Raw genomic sequence first — 22,395 nt, 5'->3', positions numbered from 1 at the left:
TGTCCACCTTTCCAATATGGAAGTGAGCTCTTTGATGCTAAATTAACAAAACTGCAGCTCTGCATGTTCTATTCACGTATTGAAGTCATATTTGCTGATACTGCAAATATGCTGAAAAAGTGGACTTCTTATCTTGGGGTCTTGTGTTCACGAGTGAGCTCTGAGGATGAAGCTGAAGATCGGCAGGCTGATTGGTGCTATTCTTCACATATTGTCCAATTGGGTTTTGTGGCACGTTACTTCGGAGAGCATATTTCAGATGCGGAGTCAATAAATTTGTCAGTCCATCTTTCCTAATTGCCTCCTTTTGCCAGACTTGCTCTCTGGTTGGTTCAACGTAAGATGGCAAGTAGCAAATAGTGTGAAAGTATTTCCTTTTGAATGTTAAGGTTGAAACGGAAAAATGGTGAGCTGAGATGAAAAATAAATATTTTTTTGTAAATTATATATTCTAATATTATACTTCAAAATGACGTGATAAGTTGAACTTTGTTACAATCCATTATAATCATTCAACATACGAATACACTCTTAAAACCGCAAGATCAAGATTTTGATCCAACATGGGGTTCTAAAAAAAAAAATACACATACTGATAAGTTATAACGTGACCAAGAAATGGGCAGGGGTATAGTAAAGCTGTAGTTAAAACTAATGCTAATTTTATGACCAACATTTACTAAAAAGCAGCAACTCGCCCCTGTCAGGGGTCAACACAGCAAGTCACCCACATGATATGTTGGACAGTTTTTACACCGGACACCCTTCATGACACCCAATCCCTGTGCTCAAGGTCAGTGGTGTTGAGTTACCCACTCAGCTATCATATGTTTCCTAAGACTGTCACATAAAAATTACTCCAACTTAAGTACACAGGCACAATGCAAAGTATGATATATTAGATGGAAACAATAATGTAATTTGAGTAAAGCCTCCATTTACAAGTACAAATAGATACATTTGAAAATCATTTCCAGTGAGTGAAACAGAGTCATTAAAACAAAAAATATTGGAAGGATTTTAATTTGTGTAATTGACATTTAGAATTTGAAAGCATTCAGACTTTTAAAAATAATGCCTACAGTGTTATTTGCACACACGCGGGCACGCACACACAATTGTTTATTTCCATCTTTCTTCTAATTACATGACATTGTAGAGTTCTTCAAAGAAGCATTAATTCATTTAGTATAAAAAGCCATATATGCTGCTATAAAATAAAGACATTGTACAAAATCAATTAATCTGTTTCCAAAACAAGCATTTTCTTTCATGTTTGGCTCTGCAATGACATAAATAATAAATACAATTCTCTAATAAAAAAAAGCAACTATGTCTCAAGTTTATTTCAAGCGTGTGGTAAAACTGCAATCAGGCTGGAAAATAAGTAGAAATGGAGCCTGAGTGAATTTGCACAAATATAAAGTCATCACTTGGTGCACAATGGTGAGAAGAACCGCTTAATACTATGAATCGTGCCGTTAAACTGTCACCGGGAAAGAAAGCTGAGGTTGCTTTGTGAAGCACCTGAGCAATAATACATGAAGCCGACTAGATCCATCCCGACAGGCAGCTGTGATTGGAGAGCCACCAGGCAGCTTTATCGCAACGTCACTTGTCAAGGCACCGGCTCACATGGATGGGCGGGGTAGGGGTGGGATGCGGGCTGAGGTATTGAGGGCTGCAAGCAAAGGAAGGAACAGTGGTAGTGATTGGCTGCTGCACAATCAAGATGATGGCCGCGTTTTGGAGATGTGATGGAGAGGCGTCATTGTTCGCCGTTGGGCCTTACGTGCTGCCTGGAGGGGTCCACGATGGGACTCGGGCCTCTCAACTTGTTGTTGTTGTTGTAGTGATAGTGTAGTGAACGTCCCTCAAGAGGCCCTGCTGACTCAACGGGGCAAACGTAGTCTGTGGATTCATCTGGCCGCCGCCTTCGCAAATGCGTCAAGTTTGAGAAGCCCAACTTTTTGGGCTACGACATAAAGACAAAAACACCAGCATATTTGTTACACAGCAAAATTCATTCCATTACAGCACCTTTATTTCAAATTATATCTTTCCCTCTTAAAATTAATAGGAATATTATTCATCTGCTACAGACTCATCCAAAAAGTAGTTTAATAAAGAAAGTAGAACTTTGTGGAAGTGTTATTACATTTAATGTAATGACAAGGAAAATGAAGCTTCATGAACCACTTGTGATGTTTCTACTCTAGATGGGGCCATTGGTTGAAATATGGAAATTTAATCAATTTTCAATGCACTAGCTTTTATCTTTAAACAAAGATCCATCTAGGAGTAAAAAAATATCACATGAACTTCATGAAGCTTCATTTTTCCATCACTACTTTAAAGGGGAAGTCACACAAAAAAAATCTTGACATTAATATTTTTTGTATTCAACCCCACAAGTCTAAATATGGTATTCTGGTTTATATTGCGTTAGTGGAATATGAGTTGAGCAGCAAAATCCAGCAGTTTTTTTTTTAAATATAAGAAGGCGGCCATTTTGCCAATTATTGTCAAGTGAAAATGACATCACAGTTGCCCAGGTCTTAGGTAACAACCAATCACAGCTCAGCTTCAAAAAACAGGTGAGCAACTTTGATGTCATCTTCAGTCGACTGTGCAAGTGTCAAAATGGCTGCCCCCTGCGATGAATAAAAATGGCTGGATTTTGCTTCATAACTCATATTCCACAAATGTAATATTAATCAGAATGCCATGTTTAAAATAGTGAGGTCATATATAATATATTATTGTAAAAAAAATGTTTAAGGTGGACTTCCTCTTTAAATATAACAACACTTCCACAAAGACACTAACCATTAGCTGACCTATTGTATTTATATCATGTGTTAGCATTAGGCTAGTTTGACAAGACTTGTTGCCACGAGCAGTACACACAAGGTTGGAACAGTCAAGAACAGAGAAGAATTTTAATCCAACAGATTGTTGGTGAATGAGCGCCAACATTTCTGCTGAATTAGCGTTTCTTTTGTCCTGTAAACTTCCCTTCATTTGGAAATGTTCTATTGGCCTGACCAGTACATTTCACTCTCTACTCCCGTTGGTGGTGGAACACACCTTTGTACCTCCGTACCTCCATACACACAACCTATAGACTAAAAGGGAGTCCTCAAGTTATGGCGGAGTTCCGTTCCTACGCTGGCGATGTAACCCGAATTTCGACTTAAATCGGATTTCACCGTTAAAGTCGATATTTACATCAAAATACTTTGTACAGTAATTTTAAAAAACATATTTGCGCGACCCGGAAGAGCCGGAACCAATATTTCGTACACGAAGTGAGCCGACGTCCGTTGCTGGAGGTAACAACAACTCTGCAGTGCCACTACTAGTGTATTCTATAAAAATAAATGTATTTTTAAAGCAGAAGAGGTTAGGAGCAAAGTGTCCAAAGTCATGTAAGGGACAACCATGAGTTCCAGTTACGTGCTTGTTTCTTTCCTTTCTAGTGAAGAGGATTGCGGCTGTGAGGAGGAGCAGAAAAGTTCCGGCCTCACTTTATTATCACACTGCAAATGCATGGAGCTTAAACTGAGCTGACGCGACGAGGATAAAGGTGCTTTCTCTCCCACGCAACATGAAAGACGGGGGTGGAGTGGAAGGGGATTCCTTTTACATAACGATTTTTGACTCATTTTTTCCCCTCCATTCTGTAATATACACTTGACTTGCATCTTACTATCTCACCTTGACTTTGGCAGTGATGCTGAGCGGCGTGTAGCTGACCGCCTCTGTGTACTCTCTTTTCTCCTGCTGGGCTTGCGCTCCCACCAGATTGCTGAAATTGGTGTTTAAGTGGCGTCGCAGCAGCGTTTTCTGAGGAGGGATGTTAAGCAGCATGGCCAGCGAGTCGGAATTAAACCGAGGCTCCAGCATCTATTACAAAAGAGGCACCAAAGTTCATTCGGGGAAACTTGTGTCCCAACTCCACGCGTGAGCAAACTCACTATTAGTCCTCCGTGAACTCCACTGCCCCGCAAGTTCGGGGCGTACTCTGCCAGGTCCACAGATCTGAGCCACTCCATGACTCGATGATTGGACCACTGGATCACCTCACTGGGAGCAAACTGGTTGTGAGCCTGCAGAGTAGAATTGAATTTCCGTTTGTTTCTGTTTGAGCAATATGCACATTTTCGGTACTGACCTCGGTGCCAGGCCTGCGCTTGAGGCAGTAAGGGTTGAACTTGTTCACATGTAACACGTGAATAGCACACTTGATGCTGAGATGATGAAGCTGGCTGGTCACTTTTAAGACTAACAAGTCATTCTGAGACAAAGAGATGGAAACATCAAGTGGTTTTACAACCATTTGACATTAATACTATGCCGTTTCACTTTCCATAGAACTTACCACAGTGAGGTACTGCAACATCTGCCCATCCACTCTTCCTTCGTTAAATTGGTCTTTATACTGAGGAAGGCCGATGTCATCTAGCCAGCCTTCGGAACATCACAATTCACATTAATTGCATGTCAAGTACACTGCGGAACAATTTGGCGGGGATTCTGTTGCGTTCTATGATGATCAAACTAAAAGTGGCATTCTGATTCTAAAATTGCATTCACTTTTTTTTTTCTAGCACATCAAATTATTTCTCCAGATAGGCAAGATTCCACTTATTAGCTGTAGTACGAAGAGCTGATTACGATTGGTGCCTGTTTAACCATGGGTTCTATTTTCTTTGTTGTCTGTTTCTTTTTAAAAAAAAAAGTTTTCAAAGTTTGTAACTATTCCATCTTATGTTTATTTACATACATACATACATTTATTTACTTTGAAGAAAATGGGGATCCCATAGCCTAAAAACGCTTGATGTGATAGAGGACAGAGGATGTGATATCCGTTTTCAATTCCACAAATCATTTAAAAACAGCTGTCAGACATAACTCTGCAAAAATGATGTCCCCAGTGTTATTGTCACTAAGATAACGTTTTTTTGTACGTACGAGTGACCCAGAGGTAATCGAGCTCGGCAGATTTCTCGTGCTGCTTGCTGTTAAACGTCTTGATTGCTAAATGGAGTTTCTTCCTGTGCAATGGATTTTTCATCCCCAATTCCTACAGATAGGAAAAGGTAGAATTCATTTTTTGTCACAGCGACATACGTTTGACATATTAAAACTGCACCTGCAATAGGGAAAAACAAACAAACAGCATCTTGATGAAAGAGACAGTTGATGAAGCGTAAGGAGGTGTGAGGAAGATGACGTGACATTGTTGAAGGCGGAACTAAAGAGCAGGCTGAAAATCAGAGACAGGTGTTACGAAATGTCAAGTGAGCTGACAAACGACGAGAGCGAAGAGACAGCTACAAATAAAAACAATTAACATGCTGTGCAGAAGAGAAGCCTGGCAGCTCAATGTGCAGGCGACAACATTGTTGGTACACCTGTTAATCAAAGAAAAACCCACAGTACTCACAAAAACAACAATTTTCATGTTGTTTTATTTATTAATTAAAGCTATTCCTGTGACCACGTTGAACGTTTCTTTTGTTCTTTTTTAACAGAAGGGTACCAACAATATTTTGTCCACGTGTGCGTGTGTACCTTTTCTAGGTCTTGTGGGGTGGCAGACAGTAGAGTTTGACCACTGCTGACCCACTGGTGCGCCACGCTGGCATACTGGCCCAGTCCGATGTCCTCAAGCCATTCACACACCTGCTCTGTGTTCCATTTAGAAAAATGCATCTTCAGATCTCTGAGATTCAAATTGGAGAAACAAGATTTTCATTGGATAGGCTGTTGAGGAGGCTCTCGAAGAATGCGAGACATTTAAATGTTTTTATCAAATGTTAATTATCGTCACTGACATGTGAAAAATACTTATGTCCATTTTTTATTTATTTTTAACGTTTTTTTGGGATGTCTGCATTCAGTTTCATCCCATAAACATAAAAATCTAAATAAATAAAAAAAAGACAAAAATGGACTTAAAGGTTTTTCACAGGACAGTGACGTTATTTTAAATGTTGATCAAAATAATATAAAATGTAAACTACAATAGATTATGGTTAATGGTTTTATCAATTAAAGTCAATGTGTGTGATAGATAATAATACTTAAGATTGATTTTAAAGACTTCACCCAGCTCAGGAAATAGGACAATTTTCTCATATTCACTTTTTAAAAGATTATAAATATTAATCAAAATTTTGGTGGTAAACAAAAAAAGCAGGACAACATGGTCTAAATATCATAATTCACCTTTTGTTAAAATTGAACTACAGAAGTAAAGTAACAGAAGTTGACTGTTTTTCACACCGTATGTTCCCTGACCGTGCCTGTCTTGGTCCAGTTGTGCTTCTGGGGCCTCCTCTCTTGAAATCGCCAAGCTCGGGGTCATGTATCTGGACTGGACTACCTGACTGACTACGACGAATCCTGCAAAGAGAAAAAAAAACAATAAAAAGAACTTACGATGAGGAAGACAAGTACTGAAAACAATCAAAAACATCAAGAAGAAATGTGGTAGAATTGAGCAAATGCTCCGTTTTGCTGCGATACTTACAACCCCCACAGCTTCTTTATGCCTCTTTGACTTTTCCTGTTTTCAGGTGAAATAGGAGAGTGCTGCCCAGAGTCCAATCCAGATGACAGAGGAGACTGCTGGTCTGACAATATACACTCTTCTAACTGCTCTGAACATTCTATCAGACAAGAACAAACAAAAAGAGCAAAATTACATACTAGAATATAGCGTAATTGCACATCCACTACAATAGGTGGCAGTGGCGCTCTCTTTGTCAGAGACTATTAGCTCCTCTTGTAACAATCTTATAGACAAATGATACTAATTGTAGTTGTGGCAAAGATTTTTTTGGGGGGGGGGGGGGGCATAGTTTCGTCTTTGGGAGGGAAGGGCGTTAATTTTTTTTATTGAGAAGCACTGGCCTCGTCAAAAAAGTTACTCTAGAGCCATGGAGTGCGTCATTCGAGAGGTTTGTCCATTACAATCATATCATCAGCACATTTTGAAGTTTTTTTTTTTGTTTCTTGGTAGTCATCCATCCATTTTCTAGCACTTATTTTGTTCAGGGAAGCTGGAGAATATCCCACACACGCTAGAGTAAATTTTACTCTAAACAGAGTCTATTTGGTCCCGCTCTAAACAGAGTAAAATGTACACTTGGAAGAGAGTAAAATAAAAATAAAAAAGCCACTCAAAGGTTGAGTAAACAAATCCACAACTTCAGGTTGGGAGTCAGACAATCTACTCACTGAGCCATGCAGCTTTCTACTGTGTGTTGGTATATCGCTTGTGTCAGATGGAATATCTATTTTTTTGGTCTTCTTTTGGATATAAGTAGGAGTGGCGTAGCTCAGGTGGCATACTCCCAAGCTGAAGGTCGTGAGTTTGTTCCTCAACCATTGTATAACTTTTCTTTAAAACAAAATAAAATAAACAAGTAAAATGTACTTAGTCAAAATCTCTCCTTGTAAAAATGTCTGAGTGAAAAATCTTCAATATGTTTTTTGCATGGGATAGGCAAATTCTCTCGTACACAATCAAAATCCTTTGAGTAAGATTTACTCTGAATATATTACTCACTTCCAAGTGTACATTTTATTCTGTTTGGAGCAGAACCAAATAGACTCTGTTTAGAGTAAAATATACTCTAGAGAATGCAGACCATGGACGAAGGGCAGCCTACTGTCTGGATTGGTTGCCAGTCTTTGGAAATGGCGCATTGCAACAGATAACCATTCACATACAGAACATGCACAGCAACAGTCACTGAGCAAGAATGGCTCCCACATTGGCTGCAAGAACAACTACAAATACTGTGGACTCTTTTTGCGGTCCTATTGACAGCATGCGCTGATCACCTACCAAATAAATGGCAACACAATGGCTAGTTTATGATGAAATGAAAAGCAGTTTATTTATGTGCATGTTTCCATGCGTAACAGTGGTGCATAGATGAATTATGCAATACCCACCAGTATAATAAAGATCATACTTTCCCGGAGATCCTGAGCCAGGTAAGTAAAAAGTGAGAAGAAAACAGTGAGAAGAAAACAGAACCAGACATTAGTCACGCCTCCAAAAGACTTCATATGTTGATTGTGCAAACAAGAAAACCAGTGAGCCTTAGGGCAGGTGCAATGCTGCAGTGCTAACTTGATCAAAATGACTCACTAACAAGTATGCAATTAATGTTTATTTAGCAGACACAACTGCATTGTTATCTGTGGACAAGTCTTTGTCTGCAATATGTATGTTCATGTACAAACACTAGAAAAATTAGGTCATGCCACACCTGCATGCGGTGTTTGCCCTTAATTTGTCTGCTACATCATCACCGCCTAAAACATGAGTTTAAACAAGGGAGGTGCGAGAATAAATTCCAGTAGCTTTGATTATCTTACTAGCTCCTAAATTGTATGTTTTTTTTATTTTTATGTATTCCTTTTCATTCCTCAACATGATCCTGCCCCACACTGACACCGAGATGACGCCATATGAGTCACCGAGAGCAAGCGGGATGTCAGTTCACATGCTTGTTTGTTTACTAGGGATACTTAACTTAAAATGATGCACACACATCTTTAAAGCATGGAGCCCTCGGCCCCTCCACCTTCCAGCTCAGCCTTTTTGAAGGAGTCTGCTATTTTCTGGAATGAGCCATCTGACACACTGTTGCTTTGGCATTGCAGAAGACTCTGCCTTCGAGGTGTATGACATTAATGAAAACATCTGCCTCTGAGCTGTGGACGCATCCCCCCACAATAACAGATAGAATACAAAGTGGGCTTTGCTTGTGAAATGATTTAATGACGATGGATTTCTGGTGTAGCGACTTGAGCATACCGTACCTAAAACTGGAGCACTGGCGCTCCGGTAGCGAACTGTAGCCAGATAAACAAGGAAAGGAAAAAATCCAACAGCAAAGCAGGCTCAGGAGGATGGGACAGAGCACAAGAGGAAAACACGTTGAAGCCACAATTAGGTGAAAGACAGAAGTTACCTGCAATCAAACCTGAGCAATATTACCAATTGATTTATTATCCTTTACTTCTGTCGATGTTGACACCATTTATTATTCAATTCAATTCAATTCAATTTATTTCATTCATTTGTTAAAGAAAAAAGACAATATAAAGCAATATTGAAATTCAAAGTAAAGTAAAAGAAATTAAAGGGGACAGAAAGAAGTAAAACAAATGAATGAAAGCGAGCGGTCAAGACCCTTTCAGTATAACAATTATACAAAATAATTCTAAATAATTCAACTGTGTGTCCTTGTGCTATATATATATGTTTGCAATAGCTGTGCTTTTATACATTTAAAAAAAACAAAAACAAATAGGCTGAGAATATTTTGTTTTACAGTCCAAATTATTCCACAGATTGACACCTTGAGTTGAAATACATCGTTCTTTTTGTTTAGTTCTATGTTTAGGTTTAAAAAAAAAAAAGTTGGTTCTCTTAAATTTGTACTCTCTTTCCCTTTTTTATTTATTTGGTTTGTATATTAACTGGTAAAATTTCATGATGGGCTTCATACAATATTTTAAGGCGGTTAAACTCCATCAATTCATAACGTTTTTAGTTGTATAAATGATGGATTGTCTTTTGCGTGCATGCACATGCAAGATGTTGAACTCATTTGCTCCCAAAAACTTATATACATTCTATTTTAAATATTACCATGCTCCCAAAGATGTATTTATACATTTTTATGGATTTTTTTATGCTAGAGCATACAGCTTTGACGCAGTCTCGGAACTGAAGAGAACGGTTGAAGCAATGGTAGTTACTACAAAAAACGGCCAGCAGGTGGCAGCAGAGTATAAGTGATCAACCAGGGACATGTTGCAAGACATATTTTCCCCCCACCGTTTTAAACAGATTTGTTATTGTGATGAAACTTAGCTATATTCTAATGCTAATTACTGAAAAGTGGAAACAGATAGAAATTTAATTTTTTGAAAGAAGAGACTAATCTTTCTTTTGGTAGGTTCCATGTTTTTATAGCAATAGAACACAATATTCTGTGGGCTTTGCAAAATCAGTCAAAATCCAGTAAAACAGCCGGGGGCAAAGGGGGTTGCTTCGGTGAAAATGGCTGGGAGTGAATGAGTTAAGGTGTTCAGTAAATAAAAATCATGATCAGATATGGGTCACTTAAAAATACAGTGATAGTACAAAAAAAAATAAGGATGTTGTCATTAAATAGGAATTAGGCACCCACTCACATAGTATGGCATACAAATTGGTTATAAAATATTTATGAAGCTAATCTAAAATTGAAAGTGGCAAACAGCAGTTAGAATCAAACCAAAGCTGTGGAAGCTCACTTAGACTGTAGTCCTGGTTGTGGCTATGGACAGGTGAGAGCCTTACTGGAGATAAATACTCGTCTTCTCTTTCTCTGTCACCATGCAGCTTGGTCCTTAGCTCACCTTTTCGACACAGCTTCCCTGGCATCGTCTGGTACTTGTTCAACTCCATGTGGACATTCTGCAAAAAGACATTTTTTTTCTTTCAATGGGAAGCTCAAAATGTGGTCAAATCAGCTGCCATAGCCTCAAGAGTGTTTCAAAGAGCTTTCTTTCTGATGTGTGGTTAACAAGCTTCTATGCTAATTCTGATGACTGCAAATATATGTCAAGTGTTCGCCTTTGGTCAGCGCACAACACATCCCATTTGATCATGACCATGATTTGATGTTGTGCTCTGCTCTGTTGCATAACAGGAGGGTGCATGTGGGATGTTGCATCAAAGTCATTGGGGCTAGGAGGAAATACAAGGAGAAAGGCCAACAGAAAAAAAAAAAGAGCTAGGAGGCAGCCATGATGCTAAACATTTTTGACAGCTACTTCATGTGGATTATACACTATCATTATGTAAAGGGAATTTACCAACTTGTGCTGTCAAATGTAAAAAATATTGCATCAAGTATATGTTAATAGAAGGGGTGTGTTGTTTTCTTCTTCTCTCACAGTTCCACTGCAGAGCATATCTCTGTTTTTATATTTCTACTTACAGTATTTGTCTAAAAATAGTAAGCGTGTCAGGCAATTACATTTTTTAATCATAATTAAATCGCATGACTTCAATAGCTAATTCACGATTAAACACAAATTTGATATCTGTTCAAAATGTACAATAATTCCCCCCCCCCCCTAAATTTTCATACTGTTGTGGACATAAAAGTGTGTGTGGGGGGAGGGGGGGTTGAAACTAATAGAAATATGGCTGCATATTTTAGTCATTAATACAGTAATTTCATAATAATTCATAAAATTGAATAAAAAATTAAAAAGATGTACTGTACTGTAAAAAATGAGTGCGATATTGATTACCACTAGATGGCATAATTGCATTTGTAAGACATTGGTGACAGCTCAGTCTATTTTTCTTTTCATATTAAGAGACATCTAATCTTTAACATGAAGTAACTTATGAAATCCTGCACATTTTTAAAATTGTAAAATAGAACTTGACCCCAGTTTGCACAAATTTATGCATTATTATTAAATATATTCCTGCAAAATTTTGACGTGGACGTTTCTGCTGCATTGCAACTGGAATTCCGCAAGTACAGGCTTTCCAAGTAAGGGGCGGTCATTAATCGCGCGTAATTTTTTTTTCATGGCGTTAAGAACTTGAAATCAACTCAAAATTAACGCACTAATTTTGACACCCCTGTAGACCTGAATGTGTTATGTAATCAACCATGAATGTACATTCTGTTTGTTTATGAAGCAGCCTGTTAGATTGTGTTATGCCATGCCGCAGACCAGTACCTCTCCCCCTACGTCTGATTCAAGTTCATCTGGCAGGATCTCTACAGGCTAGCACCCGCACAAACACACACACACATGCAAGCATAAAAAACAAAATCAGGTAGCATGTTAAAAAAGAAGCACAAGTACAATAACAATGCTTTGTATTGATTAGTTCAATTAGATTAACAGCAGAATGGCAGTCAAACAAGCAGTAATACATTGCGAGAACCTTTTGTAAAGATCTGCTCTGCAATTCCTCAAGACTGCTTGACTGCAACCTGCGTTGATGCCTGGAGAAAAAAAAAATCTTTTCAACTTATCTTTGTTTTTGTACATGCTAACAATGAAAGCCAAGCAGTGAATCCTCACCATAATCCGTTTAAGAGGTGTGTATCGTCAGTTGAAAGTGACAAGTCCATAGAGTTCTGAAAACTAAAGTAAATGGCACTTAATCTATATCCGTGATCCACAGTACATTGCGGGAAGTGCAATATCCCAATGGGTGAATGTATACCATGAATCCAGTTCTCTCTGAAAAGGTGATGAGGACAACATAAGTGGCGAAGATCCTCTTGATGACATCTATGGAAAAACAAAGTCATTTGTTGCTATTTCTAAAATGTTCGTCCGGTTTCTATGCCACTTTCTTCCACTTATTCCCAGCAGACTAAAGGTGAAAGTTGGGCGACTGTGCACAAGTTGGCGGTCAATAACGAGGTGATTGTGAAAAGCGGGTTCAGTAGGAATTGATCCCATGTCAGCTCCACTTAAGTCAGCTACATGAACCATTACACAAGCAACCTTGCCATCTTTATATCGTAGATTTATATCGTTTTCCCCTGAAAAATTTATATGAAAACAAGAAAAAGAAAAATTCTTCTGTGTGATGGAATACAAAGCAATTTGAAATGTTTACAGGTTAATGGATGCTGTGTGACCTTACCTCTGACCTGTACATATCACAGTGGGCTTTGTGTGCGATGGCTCTGACTTTCAAACTGCCACTCAGCTCCTCTTCACTACTTCCTAGTTAAGGGAGGAGAAAAGAATACTTTAACACGTGCACGTTTTCACTCACTAAGCGATATGGTGGTTGACATTCTTACCATGCGTGAGCGCCATCAGCTCATTAATCTTTCTATACTGGCCAAGCAGATTTGTCAGCTCCTTAATACGGCGCGTCTGTTCATGCAAACCAGGTAGGATTTTGATTTGTCAAAATATTTCAGTTATAATCATTCATCGCTCAAAGCGTAAAAATTATGCTTTATTACCTTTTGATCGTTTGACGCCAAAAGAGACTCCATGCCCACCTTCAATCTCTGGTATTCGTGGTCTAAAAACATGAGTCATGCAACTTATTTTCATACATATGAGCTCATGTCAAGTTCATTTAAAGCGTCTGATGAGTGCCTGACCAGATGTTTGTGGGAGACATGACAACCATGCTAATATGACGCAACAAACAAAGCAATGCATGCTGACAGGAAGCACAACTACCTGTCATCAGAGACAAAAATCAAGTGTGAAATTACTTTCATAATGGGGGTGGCGTTAACTCAAAAAAAACAACACGAGGCAGAGACTGTGTTAATGTCGTCATGCAGGCTGTAGAGGATGAAAACGACCTTCCTATTCACCTGTAAAGTAGGGCTGGGTATTGATTCTAATTTCCTCAATTGATTCGATTTAGATTCACAGGATTTGATTTTGATTCCCTGTTCCGATTCGTTTCATTTCAATTCCATCCGATATTAATTAATTATGGCACATCAATTCTTCTCAACACAATCACTTCCCAGCTATTTTCATTGAAGCAACCCCCTTTGCTCCCGGCTGTTTTACTGAATTTTAACTGATTTTGCAAGTCCCTCAAAATATTGTGTTCTACTGTAATAAAAACATGGAACATACCAAAAGAAAGATTAGAGTCTCTTCTTTCATCAGGAAAAACTGTATATTTTTATCTGTTTCCGTTTTGCAGCAATTAGCATTAGATTATAGCTATATGTCATCATTATTCACAAATCTGGTTTAAAACTGTGGGTAAAAGAGCTTTTTTTGGATTACGTTACTAACTACATATTTTTTTTAAGCAGGTAACTGTAACGGATTACATTTTAAAAGTAACCTTCCCAACCCTGCCCATATCTCATAATGATTTTCACTTACTGAACACCTTAACTCATTCACTCCCAGCCATTTTTACTGAAGCAACCCCCTTTGCTCCAGACTGTTTTACTGGATTTTGACTGATTTTGCAAGGCCCACAGAATATTGTGTTCTATTGCTATAAAAACATGGAACCTACCAAAAGTAAAACTAGAGTCTCTTCTTTCATCAGGAAAGAAAGTACATTTCTATGTTTCCGTTTTGCAGCAATTAGCATTAGAATATAGCTAAGTTTCATCATCATTCACAAATCTGTTTAAAACTGTGTGGAAATCAGTTTGTTTTCAACATGGCCCTGGTTGATCTCTTATACTCTGCTTCTATCTTCTGGCCGTTTTTGTAATAACTACCATTTCTTCAACCGTTCTTTGTGGTTGAGAGGCTGCATCAAAGCCTTGCGTATGCTCTAGCATAAAAAACGTATAAATATGTATTTGGGACACTTAAAACATTTAAAATATACACAACATATTCATACGTTTTTTGGAGCAAATGAGTTAAATGTCAAGGACATGCTAAAAACTCATAGTAAAGTTTGCGGAGGCAGTAACTGGTCAAATGATTCAGTTTATTAATAAATGTAACACGTGTTATAATGACTTAAGTGTTACACAAACATTGACATCAGCAAGGAGGATGAGATGAAAATATTTTCATAATCTAATTCTATTTTCTTAAGAATTAATGGGGAAAAAATTTGTAAAATAATCAATTCATGGATTTATAAATCTAATCTGGGCTTCGGCCTTCTGTGGGTGGAGTTTGCATGTTCTACCCGTGCCTGCGTGGGTTTTCTCCAGGTACTCCAGTTCTCTTCCACATTCCAAAAACATGTATGGTAGGTTAATTGGAGTGTCTAAATTGTCCCTAGATGTGATTGTGAGTGTGGATGGTTGTTCGTCTTTGTGTGCCCTGTGATTGGCTGGCAACCAGTTCAGGATGTAACTCTGCCTACTGCCCGAAGCAAAACCCTTGTGAGGAATGAGCGGTTTAGGAAATGGATGGATGGATGGTTTTATAAACTGATATTGGGCTTGAAAAGGAAAATCGATTCAATATTGAGTATTTGATTTGATTGGGGGGGGGACGAGAAAAAAAAACAGCCCTTCTCTAAAGCCAAATGGCTCGATTTGCATATTCACACCGAGCAGCCACAGAATTTTAACAATTTCCACAATATAATGATGTTGATTACTATGGTGGTAGTGCAGTGGTGTTGTCAACTGTTCCACAACATACAGAGAGCAAAAGTTAAATATTAGACACAGCTCCCATGATAGTACAGTAACGTATTACACCACTAGAAGTTAGTGGCCTAAAGTCAAACCAACTGTAACTGTAATATTCTGATATTATGCCTATTATAGTCATTATGGAAATGTAAATTATTCCTTGATATTTACAAGGAGAATGTGTTACACAGAAGTCAAGACTCTAGTGGGAAATAGTCACATTGACACAGTTTACAAACGTCCTCATTGGAATTGTGATTACAACATAAAGAATTAACAACAACAAAGACAGAAATTATGTTGGAGCAACAGACAGATGAGCGGAATGGAAATGAGAGCAATGACTCTGTGCCTTACATTTGTTTATCAGCTGTTTGATATACACCTCCTCTACAGCAGAGGGCAGCATACAGTCAAGAAAACGTCAAATATAGGAGGGCAAAGTTGTTAAAGATGCTCAGTCAGTTGAAAGACAAGTAATTCAAGTTGACAGACGCGCGAACACACACACTCGCCCACATTTACAACATTCTCCTTGAACTGCAGATTTGATGTGACAGTCAGGCTGACATCAGCATGTACCTCTCTCTGCGTTGTCATTGGCTGTGCTGCCTCTGGCCAGAAGTTGGGTCTGCAGGCATTCGATCTCAGCATCTTTGGAGGCAAGGAGCTGCTGCAGGTCTGAGATTTCAGCCTGTGGAAGCAGAGGAGCAGAATAAATTCATCAAGTCAGTCTTCCACCTCTTTGAGTACACACATGGATAGAATTGTAAGGATGCTTCCATTAGAAAAAGAAAAAAACACAATTGTCAGTAAAATATCATGCTGTGCACAAATGGGTGATCATTTGGACATTCATTTGAGTGGCAAATCAAAAATCTAATCATAATTTGCGTATTCTGATGGTGTGACATCACCAAAACCTGCATTTTGTTTACATAAAAACTGCTTAGATTGAGTCCACTTTCTATGACATTTGCAGATTTAAACCATGTAGGAACACAAGTTGACGTGAAACAAACAAAAACACTGTTTGATCCAGGGACTTTTTTTCTTCCCGGTCGTTAGTTAAAATGCCAACAACGCAACAAGTTGCCAAGCTGTGCAAGACATTTTGAAATACTAAGCGATCATTTAGAAAAAGGCTCGCAGTCGTTGACATGGATATCAATACATAGAGCCGTTATTCTGAGTGGGGAGTCTTGCGATAGTGTCTATGTTAAAGACCGATTTGAGTTATAATGAACATATTGGAGCCAAACACATGGCTTGCTTCATAGCTAACATATCTATGGTATGTGTAGCTAGCTACTGTACCTTGTAGCATGCAGGCTAACCCATCCAGCACTCAAGATTTTGCCGCAAGGACCACTATTTTACAACACTAAAGTGTGCAATAACCGACCCAGATTCTACCGTAGGCCACAATGCGAGATTCTATTTAAGGTAACCCTGAAACTTAAAAGAACAACTATTCTGGAGATGAGTGTATCTGCTGATTATAATATTACTGTACGTTTTCAAATAATTGAAACCCTAAGGACACCGTGTGATGTAGACAAAGCGCTACTGTATAAGTCTTCTCCATTTACTATTTAAGATCAATTTGATCTATTTTCCAGGAAATGCATATTTTTACCCTCGTGAATACGTCAGATTAGGTTATGCATCCAACCGGAATGGGGTATCGCACGACTGCTATTTTTAGACCGCAAGGACACGTGGCTTCAGCGGCTTGAACCGGAAGGAGGTCAAAATGAAGCCGGTTAATTGACGAGCAGTGCAAGTAGTCCTTGTTTTGTTCTCGTGTATCTCCGGGAAAAAAACATGCCGAGTAAACACAGCTGTTATGGAACTTGCAGAAACGACTCTTGTTGTAGTTGTATAGACGACCAAAAGAGCAGTTTAAGGAGATGGCTTGAGTATAGAGGGCTGAAAAAGTTTTTTTCTACCCCAAAACATTGTCTTACACAACTGACACTGCCATTCTCCAGTTTCAACAAGCTATACTTCCTTTACCACCATATGCCCTGCCTGTCATATCTTACGTCTTTGATAGTTATTGGGGGGTAATTTTGTATTGCTTTTTTGTGTGTGTAGCAATCGAAATGCTACCCAAAAATTATTGGGCACAAACAGCAAAACTCACTGTACCTCAATTCTTTCAATTATTATATCCTTCCCGCTTATAAACCTGTTTTCTTAATTCAGAAAAGGCCCTCTAGATACATTTTCATATGTCACAGCTGCATGAAAGGCAAAAAATAAAATAAAATAAAAAAATTAAATCAGGCAAGTAAGAAAGACAGGTCCAAACAACAGTGGCAACGCCATTTTAGCATTTTTTCTCGTCCAGCAGTCGGGGTAGTCCCAAACGGCAAACAAACAAAAAATAATAATAATAAAGACAATCACTTACCTCTTCGGGACGTCTATGGCCAGGGCAGGATTGTCATTGTAGGAGCATGCATGCATGGCCCCAACAAAATGTTTACTACATATGAAGGTGGAAGGCTTCACTTTGCTGGCCTTAATTGAACATTTGCATGTTCTTTGACGTCTATACCAGTGAATTTGGCACCAGGGATATCATTCTCAGACAGAATTAGTAGATTTAGCGCAGTAGACATTTCGCTAGTAGACTGTTTACATGCGTCTAGCATGACTGGTCGGCCGAGTTTGACCCTCTCGCTAGACTCATGAATATTAATTAAGTGTGGTGACTTATATCTTGCGGTACCCCATTTCTTTGCTGATGTCTGCACCATTAGCGAATTAAGATTTTAGGAGTGAGTGCAGTCCCTAGTAAAATAGCTAAAAAACAAACAGGCCGTACTGCCCCATGTCAGCTGCAGGTCAATGATCCTCCAAAGAGTATAATGACCCAAAACAAACAGCCAAAACAAAACAATAAACAAATAGAAACAAACTACTGGCCAGCAATCCCCATATCCTGACATTTGTAGCATACACCTGTTAATGCCATAATGGCGGTAAAACTGTGGAGCAGTATTTTCCATATGATTGTATGTATATGCAGGAGGTTTATCTTCTCATAGAGTGTCAGAACTTTCTTCTGGCACATTGGCTGTTTGCCAAAAGTCTTAAAAGAGCACAGTGTCTGGGTGGCGTATTTGGATATTAGCGAAAGTTCCCAAACTGTAAGTAGAGTATTGCAGTACTGCATTCTACATTCATAGTTTTCTCTATTTATTTCAATACTATTAGAGAATTAGAAAAAAAGTAGCATATACACCATGAGAAAAAAACAAAAACAACTAAGTGTAAAATAAATTGTTTGCAATGATTGCCTCAAAGCTTTACTGTTCAGAGTACCATTTCTTGACTAGGCCAGTTTCACAATTGTTTTTAACTTTCTTCCTTCCTCTAAAATAATTATGTTTGATCACAAAGATAACACATTACATATTGATTAATTTTCAGTAAATAAACTGGTCAGTTATAAATTACCATTGTGGAATTCATTTGCTTTATGTGAGTATGTGGGCTTTAAAAAGTACTCTAGTGGGTTTTGCTGTGTCATTTCATTAGCAGCCATTTGTAACCGGTTTGCTCGAACACCATGCCGTTTGTATGGTGGTCACACTTTATTTTCTGCTTGAATTCCTCTGCCATGGAAATTGGAAAAAATGCTTGGGTAACGTGGAATGACTACTGTAAATTCAGTTCTCAACATCTGTACACCAAGAAACACCTTAAATATATATATATATATATATTCTGAATGAAAAAGCATCAGAAGAAGGTTTTATGTTGTAAAGCGATAAAAAGCATTTTGAAACCTTTTAAAGATTAGAAAGAGGAGAAAAGCGCATACGGGAGCACAGGGTGCAGTTTATTTAGGCAGGTTGAAAAGGAAACAAAGGAATAGAGGCAGAAAAGCAGGAGTCAGAAAAAGAGGAAGAGGAGGCACCTGTGCGCTGCGCCATCGCTCTTCCCACTGTTGCTTCTCCAGCTGTGTGTGCCCCACAGTCAGCTTGAGACTGGAGAGCTGAGTCATGAGCGACTGGTAACACACATGCAGAGAGTAAGAGATAGAGAGCTAGAGGGGAGAGAATGCGACACGCACACATGCACGCACACGCGAAGAGGGTAATGATGGGGGAGATTTCAAGATGGAGAGAAAAGTGAGAGCAGGCCGCATGGATGGGTTTAGAGAGAAGATAGTACAGGAGAGAGGAGGGGGAGAAGGACGCAATGTGAGCACAGAGGATGCAGTGGCACTCAAAAAAATTGTTAGGTGGGAGTGGGCTGATTTCACATGCAGTTAACTTTTGTTGCCCTAACTTTACTTTATTGCTGTAGCGTTTCTACATATTTAAACATTCCTATTATACGCTGAAAAACAATAACAAGAAGTATTTTAAAGGAAAATAAATGAGATTTGTGAAAACAAACATTTATACTGTTGACCCTTCTTCAGAACTTCATTTAGGTTTTTTTTTTAACGGTGAATTCACAAAATTAATTCCAACAGAGAATTCATCATAGTTGCAATTTGAAGCAAAACTGAAGCAGCAAAGTTACGAGATACATTTTAGTCACTGCCAAAATGATTGACCACAATATTATTTACCATTTATTTCTCTCTTTCAGAAAAGGTTACAGTATTACCATTCCTTTACTTACTATGTTTTAATCTCTGTATTAAGACTTTTCATTGTTATTGCACAACATTTTTAGACTGCTTTTGGAGCTTTGTTGAAAAAATTGACCCTCTTCCTCACAGATATCCATTGTTGTGTTATATAAAAAATAATCTTTAACTCGGAAGTCAAGTCAAAATGTTCCTTACAGTATGTACAGTATGTGCCCCCACTAGTCTTAGTCTTTTGTTTGTAAAATGTTAGAGAAGCAGAAAAATCCTCCCGTTTTAGCTATTTCAGCGGGGTGGCCATTTTGTGCTGCACTGCCACTTGCTGTCAACTGAAAATGGCGTCACATTTACCAGAGCCCTTAGGTACTGTGATGTCATTTTCAGTCCACAGCAAGTAGCAGTACAGGACAAAATGGCCGCCCCCTTAGACGCATCAAAACAGGAGGATTTTTTTGCTTAATTCATACTCCACAAATGCAAATCAGAATACCATGTCAAAACTAGTGGGGGTGCATAAAACATATTATTGACTTTGCCCTTTACTAATATTGGTTGTGTTGTAGTTTTATATTTTAAAGTACTGATACAGTATTTGTTCATGACGCATGCACTGTACCTTGGTGACTCGAAGTTGCCTCTCATACTGTCCCTTCTCTCCCTCCAGCTCCTCCACTTTATTCTTCAGCTGCTTCAGTTCTTGCAATAAATCCTGCAGAGAAAACATGAACCCAAAATGGTCATTCAAACGACTTCACCTACAAATTTATTGCTTGGGGTGGGGAAAAAACTGTCAAATTAGATGGGTAATTCTGTTGCCAAACTGTGCACATGCTAAGATGGCAGAGGATTCAAACAGAAGGTTAACACTCATTGCAGTTGTAAAGGTCTCCCCAGCCAGAAACTGTGGTTAATATAGGAACCATAATTTCCCGCAAACAGCCACCAGCACGTGCAGTTATGAAAGAGAGGGGGAAGTTTGCACCGATACGAAGATGAAGAGGCTGCACATCAGAAACATCAATGGTAATGTCTAGTTTACAGGTCAACAGCTTTTACTAGATTATAACATCTTTATTTGGCAATCTTCACTTTCTCATGAAGTAGTATGAAGATTCTGTCATGCAAGTAATACACAACAAATAAAGTTATTGTTAAGTCACATGGTTGCTTTAAAGTTGGAGAGATGCCCATATATGGTACCATGACGTGGAAAACAAATACTATATATAGCAAGTGTTACTGTTGCTGGAGTTCCCACAGCCAATTTGCCATCAGCTCAAAAATGGAAGGGAAGCATGTGAAAAACCAAGTCTCCATTTCTGCTAGAACTAGAGCACCTCTCAACCCCAACATCCTACAGAATTGAACACTGCAGACATGACAAAAGTTGTTAGTTTGATTTGTTGGAAATGTTTAAATACCACCTGGACTGGTTACAGTAAGAGAGGCGAAGATGCAAGGAGATTTGGGGTGGGGGGTGGGGGGCAACAAACGGTAAGACACAGTCATCCATCAAGTCTCCCTACATTTGCAGTCAGTCCGCCGTTGTGATTCCAAGCAGCGGGACCACACGGGCTCAGGTTTGTGTCGCTGAGCATGACCACAGGGCTGTGACCCCGGGCTTGGTCGGCACGTGGCTCTCCACGTTGGGCGTCATCATCTTCCAGGGCCCGCTTCTCCTGAATGCGAGTGCTGATTTCCTCCTGAAACCTGCACATCTGCTCCTGGAGCTCACTGATGAGATTTACCACGCACTGGAAGGAGCAACCCATGAACCGTGGCCCACAAGTCAAGGGTGGTGGTAGAGCAGGAAATTGTTGAGATAGGAAAAATACGAATGAAACGGTCAGTTGCAAGGTCATAAAATGTGAGACATGGAATTGTTGCTTGCAAGCATTAAGCAACCCTGGGAACTGTGGGTGACCTGCTTCCTGTCAGTGAGATAAACAAACTGCGGCATGTTTCCTTCTTAAAATTTGAAACAGAAAGCTTCTTTGAAGTGAAAAAATTATCAGTCACACAAAAGTATCCATCCATCCATCCATTTTCTAAATAAGCACAAATCCCCAAAACCGTTCCAATGGTCACTAAATATATTAAACACACACAACTAAAGATATAGTAAAAATAAATAAATAACTAAATAAAATAAACAAACAAGAATTATTTAGTATTTTTCCAAAGCAGTGATTTCTATTTTTATTTTTACTTTTACATGCGAGACTGAGTGTCAAATGTTAAGGACAGGACCTGGAAAATTAGTTTGTGCAAAAAGACTAAAGGCACAGTAAAAGTATGCACTGCTAGTTGCATTTTGGTTGCAATCAAAGTCCCACTTTTGCCATACATATTCATAAGTACAAACACTCAAGTTATGTTTAATAATACTGCACAACCTCCACATCATTCACCACTTGATTATTTGGTGACCAGTGTACCTGGAAGAGCAAATTTGACATTTGCTGGCCAACATATCTTCTGGCGATGGCTGTGGATGCCATGTGATGGTGCCTTAACATTCACACACATTCACACTACAAGTGAGGCTTTGTGGAAGATTGGAAGAGCAGCTGGGTGTCACGATGTGTAAACTCCACACAA

The 22,395-nt window shown here is 38.8% G+C and overlaps 1 protein-coding gene across 26 annotated transcripts in view; it reads right to left on the bottom strand.

Moving 5' to 3' along the window:
* Nucleotides 1-22,395, bottom strand: part of ppfibp2b (PPFIA binding protein 2b) — a 77,253-nt gene that overhangs the window by 3,787 nt on the left and 51,071 nt on the right. For 6 of the 26 annotated variants that reach the window (XM_077568497.1, XM_077568487.1, XM_077568486.1 and 3 more), the window contains 24 exons: nucleotides 21,321-21,548; nucleotides 20,411-20,503; nucleotides 19,111-19,239; nucleotides 15,759-15,870; nucleotides 15,534-15,566; nucleotides 13,047-13,108; nucleotides 12,879-12,954; nucleotides 12,716-12,798; nucleotides 12,287-12,354; nucleotides 12,142-12,204; nucleotides 12,002-12,062; nucleotides 11,791-11,838; nucleotides 10,339-10,501; nucleotides 8,854-8,886; nucleotides 7,978-8,010; nucleotides 6,545-6,683; nucleotides 6,298-6,417; nucleotides 5,584-5,734; nucleotides 4,981-5,092; nucleotides 4,385-4,473; nucleotides 4,178-4,300; nucleotides 3,981-4,112; nucleotides 3,721-3,909; nucleotides 1,793-1,975 (listed from right to left, as the gene is read on the bottom strand). In XM_077568497.1, the coding sequence (XP_077424623.1) occupies nucleotides 1,793-1,975; nucleotides 3,721-3,909; nucleotides 3,981-4,112; nucleotides 4,178-4,300; nucleotides 4,385-4,473; nucleotides 4,981-5,092; nucleotides 5,584-5,734; nucleotides 6,298-6,417; nucleotides 6,545-6,683; nucleotides 7,978-8,010; nucleotides 8,854-8,886; nucleotides 10,339-10,501; nucleotides 11,791-11,838; nucleotides 12,002-12,062; nucleotides 12,142-12,204; nucleotides 12,287-12,354; nucleotides 12,716-12,798; nucleotides 12,879-12,954; nucleotides 13,047-13,108; nucleotides 15,534-15,566; nucleotides 15,759-15,870; nucleotides 19,111-19,239; nucleotides 20,411-20,503; nucleotides 21,321-21,548 (2,523 nt within the window). Of the gene's footprint in view, nucleotides 1-1,005; nucleotides 1,682-1,792; nucleotides 1,976-3,720; nucleotides 3,910-3,980; nucleotides 4,113-4,177; nucleotides 4,301-4,384; nucleotides 4,474-4,980; nucleotides 5,093-5,583; nucleotides 5,735-6,297; nucleotides 6,418-6,544; nucleotides 6,684-7,977; nucleotides 8,011-8,853; nucleotides 8,887-10,338; nucleotides 10,502-11,790; nucleotides 11,839-12,001; nucleotides 12,063-12,141; nucleotides 12,205-12,286; nucleotides 12,355-12,715; nucleotides 12,799-12,878; nucleotides 12,955-13,046; nucleotides 13,109-15,533; nucleotides 15,567-15,758; nucleotides 15,871-19,110; nucleotides 19,240-20,410; nucleotides 20,504-21,320; nucleotides 21,549-22,395 lie in introns of those variants that run through there. The other 20 variants (XM_077568502.1, XM_077568511.1, XM_077568508.1 and 17 more) reach the window with 18 other exon arrangements.

Source organism: Vanacampus margaritifer, chromosome 6, assembly GCF_051991255.1.
Source record: "Vanacampus margaritifer isolate UIUO_Vmar chromosome 6, RoL_Vmar_1.0, whole genome shotgun sequence".
NCBI lineage: Eukaryota > Metazoa > Chordata > Actinopteri > Syngnathiformes > Syngnathidae > Vanacampus > Vanacampus margaritifer.
The sequence above is the reverse complement of the archived record's forward strand: the minus strand, read 5'-3'. Positions and strand labels throughout refer to the sequence as shown.